This window comes from Oncorhynchus tshawytscha, linkage group LG11, assembly GCF_018296145.1.
Source record: "Oncorhynchus tshawytscha isolate Ot180627B linkage group LG11, Otsh_v2.0, whole genome shotgun sequence".
Lineage (NCBI taxonomy): Eukaryota > Metazoa > Chordata > Actinopteri > Salmoniformes > Salmonidae > Oncorhynchus > Oncorhynchus tshawytscha.
Genome location: NC_056439.1, coordinates 26855630 through 26865564, shown reverse-complemented (window position 1 = coordinate 26865564; position 9935 = coordinate 26855630). Strand labels below are relative to the sequence as shown.

General features: G+C 40.1%; 1 protein-coding gene across 1 annotated transcript in view; it reads right to left on the bottom strand.

Annotated features, from left to right (window-relative positions):
• Positions 1-9627, bottom strand: part of LOC112261617 (homeobox protein Meis2) — a 114425-nt gene extending 104798 nt beyond the window's left edge. The window contains 6 exon segments of the mRNA XM_042329977.1: positions 4861-5010; positions 5612-5662; positions 6319-6369; positions 6748-6889; positions 7666-7895; positions 8448-9627. Coding sequence (XP_042185911.1) covers positions 4861-5010; positions 5612-5662; positions 6319-6369; positions 6748-6889; positions 7666-7895; positions 8448-8459 — 636 coding nt within the window. The 5' untranslated portion in view covers positions 8460-9627.
• Positions 9628-9935: the final 308 nt, after the last annotated feature.

The following is a 9935-nucleotide window of genomic DNA, read 5'->3' as shown; positions in this document are numbered from 1 at the left end:
CTGTGCTGAACATGTCCCATAATGCTGACACACTAGAAACATACAGATTCATTAATCATAGCCGGCTGACATTTCAAGACGCATCTTGCCACCCCTCGTAAGCAGTTAAAGTCCTCGGACATTTTGGACGATTTTTACACATAATTATAGAGACATTTTTACAAGACCCACATTTATCCTTCGAGAATAGAAAGGAAACATTAATTAAGTAACTAATAATTCACTGTTGTGTGTTTTAAGAGAGGCCTGGGTGACTGCCAGAGTGTATGGTGGGGGATTTACTTCAGCGCAAAATAAGTCTCATTCCACTGAATGGCACATTAAATGTGCTATCATTCTATCAGAATGCACAGCTAAGAACGGGATTCCACTCCATTGAATGCTATGTGATTAACGACATCGACTCATACAAACACAAGAACATTACTCGTCAATCTGACAACTGATTGATTCAAAAAGACATCTCGACCACAGATAACAGCATCTTAGAATACAGCTCAAATATTTCAAATGACAAAACAACAAGAAAAGGTATTGCGAATACACACCCCTGGGCAGGGTGAAATAGGTGTAAGATGCAAATCATCTGACAACTAATAGTACTACAGCTTTAGAAACGTTTTTTTTCCCCCGGCTCAGTTGTAGGTTGCACCGGCGTCCATTGCACAGAGCTAGGAGGGAGGGAGCTAGGAGGGAGGGAGCTAGGAGGGAGGGACGGGCGAGTGGGGATTGTGTGTATTTCTCTCCCTTACTACCCATATTGATTAGACATGCCTGCCAACAGGCCCCTGCATCTGAACACAAATCAAATAGGAAACGTCGGCCCAGACGTTCTACCATCACAAAACAATTGTCTGGAACAGTGCAGTCAGGCCACTCAACTACATATTATTTTGACGGGGGATCCAAACAGAGACAGTTCGTACGGCGAGAGCTAGTGCTAGTTAAATTAGAACATCTTCCAAAATGGAGAAATTCCATGGTTCGACAGCACCGGAAGCCCCGGAGGCTAGACGTAAGGCCAACACAGGGAGGCAGAGTGTATGATTATGGAGCAAAGCGCATGTAGTGCTAAGCATAGGAACATAAAGAAACAGGACATACATTACATGTCCAATGACAACAACAAACGCCATTGTACATTGTGCAAGATGTCATATTATCGGTTTGATTCCTTGTCATCATCATTCCATCGGATCAATGGGTTTTTACGGCCCAAGCCTTTACCAGAGAACCAAATGTAAACACTAGTGTTTTCTCTCTGGCCGTGCAGTGCTAGGATAACCTGCGTAACCTTTGTGGGAACTATAACCAACAGCCCTCAAGCGTTGAGTGAAAAACCGAGAGTGGCAGAAAACTCAAATCCCACAATATTTCTTCATAACAGACTATGCACAAGTCGTAAAAAGGATGTCAACAGCATGCGCATGTGTTGGGGGATAAATCAAATCTTGGCCAATATGTACAGCTTGGTGGAAAAAGGCTGTACAATAGACACGAGGAGGCACAAAGAACAAATTCATTAGAACAGATCATATTCCGCAACCATTATTTCTAGAATGTTTGGTGCCTTAATTGGATGTAGCACAGAGAAGGCAGAAATGTCATTTCATTAATTAAAAGACATGCGAGTACAGCAATAGTCATAGAAATCCAACGTAAGAAATCAACAGTGCCATAAAAGGCCCCCTCTGACAATGGTATAATCCAATCAGCTCTGACAATACAGCGTTGAAGTGTAAATAACAGAGCACTTATTAGGGTCTACTGTCAGGTAGAGAATTGAAGGGGATAGAGAGGGAGAGCAGCCAGGTCACATCAGATCGACTTCAGTATTTGACGTTTGTCCTGGTCCCCAGGACGTTGGGAGATGCCTTCAATACCGTCCACTGGGGGCAACGTGAGCACCTATTACCATCTAGTAGGCTTGCGTGCTCTGGCTCAGAGGATCGGGGGTTCAATCCCAAACCTTAACTCTTACCGTAACCCCTATCCCAAACATTAACCCTTACCTTAACCAGTCGGAATTAATGCCTAAGCTTAACTGTCAAAATTGTACGTTTATCCCCTGGACAAACGTTGAATACTGAAGTCAGACCATGATACCTTGTTAGAGAGAGAGGGAAAGGGAGAGGGGGAAAAACAAGCTCAACGGGCTGTCTCCGTGAAGAGCCTCATCATCTCCAGCAAGCCCAACTTTCACCAAATGAGATGTAGCCCTGGGCTATATATTAAAAATGCATATCAAAGCAAAGAAAAATGGACGTGAGAGATTCTAACTAAATAAATTAGCATATCTAACTATCAAATTGCCTTCCCCTCTCCAACTAGAAGAGAGGATAGAAATGAATAATAAAACAGAAGCAAAATAAATAGTAAAATAAATAAAACAAAACAAGTGTAGCTGCAACTCAGAAACCCAACAGTAGGCCTACACACACGTGTTGCTATACACCGATTTCAATATTGTGTTCACTCATTATATTCCTCGTCGTATTTGAGGCATATACAACTCAAACTACTAAAATATGATATGGAAATGAGTGAGCATAATGTGGGGGATATAGTCATTAACTACAGCGTTTTAGGGCCTGGTTAAGCACAGGGCACTATAATATATACTATTCTGTTGTATGCATCCGGTATTCTTCATGACCCTTGACCTATAGTTTGAGCCATACTGTTTTTACTTTTATATCAGCAATTATATTTTGCACTGCATTTCACATTACTGTCAAGAAGTATAATAAAAAGTCGATACATGTAAGTGCAACAATAAATATATGCTCAGCCTATCACAGTACACGTTACGTTTATAACAACGTAACAGTCCGTGCACGCTACAGTGTACGCTACATCTTATTTTATACTGCACATCTTATTTTATACTGCACATCTTATTTTTTATTATTTTTTTTTTTTTTTACATTTGAATAAAGATAATCTGAGAGCATGTACATTATTAGCCTGTAATCACACTACATACAGTTCAGCACTATAGTCGCTCAGTAAACAAGATATAGAAACGCATACGCAACCTCCCTCCGCTTTAGTAAGGCTGTGCCCAACAATTATCTGTAGTAAAATGATAATTGCTGCCACAAGAAAGAAAGAAATCGCTCCAACCTAAATAAAACAACTAATGAAGTGGTCAGTGTGAACGATCCCAAGATAAATGACTTGTCGTGCACCTTCGCGTTTGTTTATTGCTGGTCCTGATTTTCTTTATTGGCATATTTAATGACCTAATTATCAAAATAATATTTCTCACAACTGGACCCGATGACAATTGCATAGGTCTAAACATTGCGAGGGATAAACATTGCGAGGGAACATTGGAAATTGGCTTGAATATCAACCATCTGCCACGAAACTAAACAGGCTAGTTTATCTAATCTCTTCAGTATAAACAACAGAATGCCTCATTTCTACACTTAGCCTATTCTGGAGAGGAGCTCCACCATGTTGAGCTTTTAACCGCTGCTCGGCCCCACTTTGCTACGGGTGTTAATTGTGTTTTAATTCACCTTATGCGTTGCACTCTGACTGCGCAACTCTGAACAATGCGCCGGCTTTTCAAAGAGAATCAGCCGCTATTATAGCTAGACCCAACAGTTGCAGCGCAGTGACTTTGAATAATACTTAAATCTGCTTTCATTCCTAATAGGCTTGGGCTCGTGCTGCTCAGATATAAACCAGTCACTCTGTCACGAAATACACACCGCGAATTCACCAAAACGTCATCCCTACAACCTATTTAATAGGGATATTAGATCTGATCCCAGATATTAAATCAATAATGAATTATCAACGTTAGGCCTTTATACAATGCACCGATTATATGCAGCGTTTAAGGCACGGGATAAATCTTGAAATTTAAAGGCACTGTACTTCAGGTGTATGTAATTGAATTCATTATTATGGAAACTCAAGGCCATAAAATGGGGGTGCAGAGGAGAGAGTCACTGCAGAGCAGAACCACAGGGCGATCAATAAGAAACAATTAAACACATTAACAGCAACAGCAAGTAACGCCATTACTGCACTGCCAAGCCGTGAGGTAGGCCTAATACCACATTATGAACTTGACATTGATGGTAGCCCATACTGAATATCACTTTCGCCCTTTCTGCAGCAAAATACGAAAGCTTTTTTACGCACGCCCCAAATCATTATAGTCTCTTACACTGTCTCTCGGAATTATGCCCTTGCTTTTTTTAATCATTAGTCCACTCCAAAAACGTGCTATTCTATTGTAATTCTGAGCAACATTTAATCGCTTTCACATTCAATGTCCAACAATCCATATCCCCCCCCAAAAACATAACACACATGCACACACTCTCGCCTTCTGTCACACACACGCTCTCTATCACACACACACACACACGCGCGCGCGCGCGCGCAAAAGGCACACGCACACACACACACACACACACACACACACATACAGAGAGACAAACAGTAATTATACACACATGAATGCCCCTAATCAAAAGACTAAAACAATAACTCACTGCATTGTATCACAAATGACTTTTGACCCAAAAATATCGATTTCCCAAATGCATCTGCAGCATGCAACAGCACCAACAGGCCTACTGCTGAGGACATATACCACAACACAGGCTAAACGGTGACTATAATGACAGTTCACACCATGTAAAACAATCAACAAATTACACCGTTAGTAAAATACATTTGAAACAACTTCTAACGACAATAAAATGTCTCAAATGACTATTTGAAAACGTCTACTTCAATATGACAAACAACACGCACTCACAACAACGACGCCGTAACAGGACTCTATAACGTTCTGATAAAACTACTATAAAGATAGAAAAGCGTATTACTTACGTGATCGGCTAGGTTGGTCGAAGATCCTGAGAGCTCTTCGTGGTCTGACTTCGAGCTTCCATCCCGCTCGTCAATAACTAGATCTATTGGCATTTTTCCTTTCAAACAACTGATGTACCGGTGGCAAAAATTGTCGCAGAGCTCGTGCACCTAGAACAAGGAGAAAATAAAAAATGGTCAGGATAGGGAAACGGTGCAGACAGTCCAAGAATATCTAGCCTACAATTAAGGTGCATTATCCGCGCAAGGAAACAATAGTCACATTGTTGCAGCTGTTATTATTCTCTTGAGACCAGGGCAACAAGTTGAACGGAAAAAAATAAACACCATGCGTAAGCTCGGCATATAATAACCAGTTGAGGCCAAATCTCCAGCCTTCAAACCTGTGATATTACCATAACAATAATGCCAAAGCATTATCAATACGGTCAGTGATTTGTATAGGCCCAAGAGTGTGAATTCAATCCAATCACTCGGAATTATTTTATGAGTCTCTTTATGCCAATTAAACATTACGGTATTTTAATAGTTGGATATGAGTGTTTCTCTTCATAATGTATTACATCACATAGAATATAAACTCATTTTCAGCTAAATTCAAAAACTGTCTAACTTTCACATTTGTGCTACAAATTAGGCTACTTACTATACGAGTTATGTAAATACAGGGCCACATGCAGAATCTAATGCGGATCACGTCTCAAACACTATAATCACACAATAAAAATATGAATTGTAAAAAAAAAAATACCTTTTCTAATTCCAAAAGGTGAAATCGTAATACTTGTATGGCTTGTATCATCTGAAAACAGGAATAAACAATAATAAAAATCAACATTTTGGAGTCTTCAAATTATGAAAGTATAATGGAATGGTAAGTATAAGGCATTGTTATTTTCACTTCATATAACAAAAACACACTCCTGCATTTTCTTGAAGTTTAGACAATGGGGTTCTCGAGCAAAGTTATGCTTCCCACATTTGTCGTGGTGTGCGATACTGCATTCGCTATTCATTTAACATTTGAAAAAAAAAATGTTAAGATGATCTAACAACTGAATTAGGCAAGACACATTTGGTCAACCGAGCCAATTGATCTGGGCTACATAGGCAGCGATTTCAACAGCAAACCCTGCTCCATTGCTCCCAATGAGTGACCATGGCGCAGAATTCGCCCAGTGAGAGTCCCAGCGCTTTTTAGCCTAATCAGAGGCTTCCCTCTCGGCCTCCTGTAGGCAGCGTAATGCTGTGCCACTCGAGACCCCTCAGAGCTTCCCCTTGTTCACTTCAAAGAAACCTATCTAACATCTGTGTTGTGCTTTTGCATCAAATCCTTACATGTTTACTTTGCGATGCTGAGAACACAAGAGCATGGTTTAAGTCAAAAACAAGCTAAGTAGAAGTAATAGTTACACCAAAAAGGGAATTAAAAAGCAAACGGTCGTGCATAGTGCTTACCAAATTGTCCAACTCTGGATTTGATGAAAATAAAGGTTTTTCTGCTCGGACCTAGAATAACACCAAAGATGTGGGGTTAATTCGACTACTTCTTACAGGCGTTGAATGCATTTAGTCATGAATCCATTCCAAAATATATATTTGACTTTAGTGCAATAATGTTGTATAATAAATAAAACACAATTCAAAGTTATATTATGTTTGCATTTCATGCTGTGTAGACATTAATGAGTCAATATTATCAGTGTATTTGCGTTTTAACTTCGAAATTATATAACCTAACAAACACACTTTTAATTTTCAAATGTTCAACTTTAACTTTAAAAATAAAAAAAGTGAAATGTGTAAAAAGTTAACAAGAAGATACGTGTGCCATGAGCACTTGGAAAATCCTATTAGGTGTTTAGAAAATATATATATAAAAGTGACCTGTTTGGCAAAGACTGCGATGTCCTCATTGAAGGAGTCGGAGGAGCAGACATCGCCGCCTGCTACCCCAGGCTCCCTCGGAGTGCACGTCGCCAGTTCGCACTTCTCAAAAACCAACGCGAGCAGCGGGAATAATGGGTGACTGCAAGAGGGGAAACAGAGCCTGAGCACAACCTGGCAGCCAGCTCCTCCACACAGGCTTAACACAAGCTAATCACACGGCGACACAGCAAGTTAAAGTTGTGAGTAAAACTAAAGATCCCAAGAAGTGTAAATAGTGAACAATTTGTCAGGAATAATTTAAACTACTATGCTTTCCAAGGTTTTGACTCAGATAACATTTGAAACCTATCTCCAATTTTTTTGATAAAGTAGATTATTTTGTAAACATTTTATGAATAAGCTATGTGCACATCAATGGCAAAAATGTATTGTTTACAAATTACATAATTTGTCTTATATTTTCCCAATGCATTTTACGCACGGACACTGACGCATTAGTGCTGACTATTATAATGTTTTGGCGATTATACCAAATATAAACTCGGACCTATCAACTTGTTTACAAGTAGCCATAACCATACGTTGCAGTGTGTGTTTATCCCCTTTTTACAATATGCCAATAAGATGCATCCTTCTATTTAAAACATGCTTAGTTTTAATTGTATACTATAATGGTTATCCATATTATTTTTAAAATGTAAGTTGTGATAATATCAGATGACTGATAAACATAGACCTCTAGGTTTTGACAATATTTTATTTTTTAGCTAAACTACACTTCATTTTGTAAACTTGCTAATGCATATAGGCCTACGCTGGGTTAACTTTTGCAACAAGTAAAACGTCCATAAGTCAAAACACACTGAAAGCGTAAAATCGATTAAAAAATAAAGTATGTAATTATAGTCCACCTACCCATAGATTTGATCTTTATCCCTCTTTAAAACATCGTTGACAGCGGAGCCCATGCTGTTGGGCATAACGCTGGGATGGGGTGCATGAGCACCGTAGTGCTGGCCATGGAGCGGTGGTCCATGGTTCAAGTGATGGACTTGGGGTAGCGGCCGTGGAGCATGCGGGTCTCCGTACATAGACGCCGGGACCCCGACTCCATCCATCCCACCATAATGGGCCAGCTCATCGTACTGGAATAAAACAACAACAAAGTCAGAGGATAGAAATTCACGCGTAACGTGGCCAAAATGTACATATAGGCTAGTTATCAGGTAACATGTTACTGAAGTCATAGTAGGCTATAGTCAAAGCGCTATAGTAAAACGAGGCTACTACACCAGCAATTGAAAAAAGTAAGCAAATCCTTGTGCCATTCCTGTTGCTTCGGCAGAAAAGGCAATCGCTATGGCTAAACTACCAAGTGAATACATTGATAATGTTTGTATTTGTAATTACCAAAAACATTTTAAAGTTCTGAATCCCCGAAGGTGGGTTACTTTGGCAAAACACCGAATTACTTAGGAGTCCCTTTAAAACTGCTCCACGAATGCTGCGGAGACCGTCGGTTAAGCAGAGGCTTTAACTCCGCTTGAAGAGTAAAGGTAGCCTACTGCAAAAATGTCAAATAAAACGGCTTAGATATGAACAATTTATAAATAAGCCGCCACTGACAAGAGGATAGCGATATGGAGGCCCTCCTAGAGTGGATTTGTATAGGTAAGTGTTGGAGATTTAAAACCTACCCTTTGCGCCATCAGGCTGCGCTCCAATAAACTCCTGGATGTGTCGTATATTTAATATCCCAGTCAGGTTAGAAAGTGATTTAGTGGTAAGATTCCTTTTTCAACCAACTTTGCGAATTCTCCTATTCTCCAATGTGGTAGAGTGCAAGCAGAAGCATCAGGATGAGTTTTGCAATTTTTCTTGTTTTCCTCTTTCCCCCAAAAATAAAAAAAATGGTCAAGCACCAAACTGAAGGTTTACAATCGGCCCATCAACAACCTGCATGTAACTAAACTGTCGTGTCTCGTGGCTTTTTGCCACTCCAGCTGTCAATCAAAGCCAGGGGTTGTCAAGGTAATGAATGAATGATGGTTGGTGATGATGTTCAAGAGAGGATGAATCTTTTCAGCCCGTTTTCATCCAGCAAGTCCGCGTCCTCTTTATGCCTCCGGATTGCTATCTTGTTTTATTATTACTGTAAAAAGAAAAAGCAATAGAAATTAAGAGATTGCAATTCAGATCTTTCCTTCCCCCGTAGGTATTTCGTCTATCTCGCGGTCTGAGATGAGTGAGTGTCAGCGAGTGTTGGCAGGTTGGCTGCTAGCTTGCTTATAGAACAGAGTCAGTTTGCTGCGCTGATCGGCGGGAGAATGAAATGACGGAACCCGGAAGTAGCGGTGGCCATAGCCAGTCCTACAGCAGCTACAGAAAGAGAGGAGAGACCAAATCCTGTGATATGCAGAGTATGCACGAGGACGGCTTCAACTCCTCACGGGGGGAGCCAAACAACACAGATTCTACACTCCCAGGCAATTCCCTTCGCTGATAAGTGAGAGGCAAAAAGTGAAGTAGCCTATTTGTGTTACTCTGCTCTGCTTTTAGATCCGAAGCAGCGTTGTCCTATACATGCCAACGCGGACCTATAGCGCTGTATAATAAGAGTAGGAAATGCCCGAGCTAAGGCGCACGACTAACTTGTTCTAGTTTCACTATTGCAAATAGTCTGAAAGAAATACGCGTGGCACCCCGTACCGTTCACGAGTCCAAAAAAGTTATCATAAATATGATAAATAATGAACAGTAAGTAGCCTATTGTTCACACATCACCACTCATACTTATTGTTTTCACTCAAAAATATTCTAAACTAAGAATTCGTCACGCAATCAAAACATGATCTCTAGTCAAATCATCTATAATGACACTGTAAAGATACCTGATTCGTTTTGAGTTTAATTTATGAGCATGACGCTTACTTGTTAACGCTTACTTGTTATCTTGTGTTGTGGTTATAGCCGGTGTGCCTAGTATGAAATATCTCGGTAATACCTTTTAATCGTACTGCTAATTATGAACGGGGCTGTTTAGCAAATTAAACGATATGGCGCACCCCTTCTCAGTCCAGAATGAACTTTTCCAAAAAGAAAAAGCTTTTGTAGAGAAAGTAATTTTGTATGTTTCTCTCGTCCAATCCCCTCTCTAGATAGAAATCCGTTCCTTACCTCAGAGT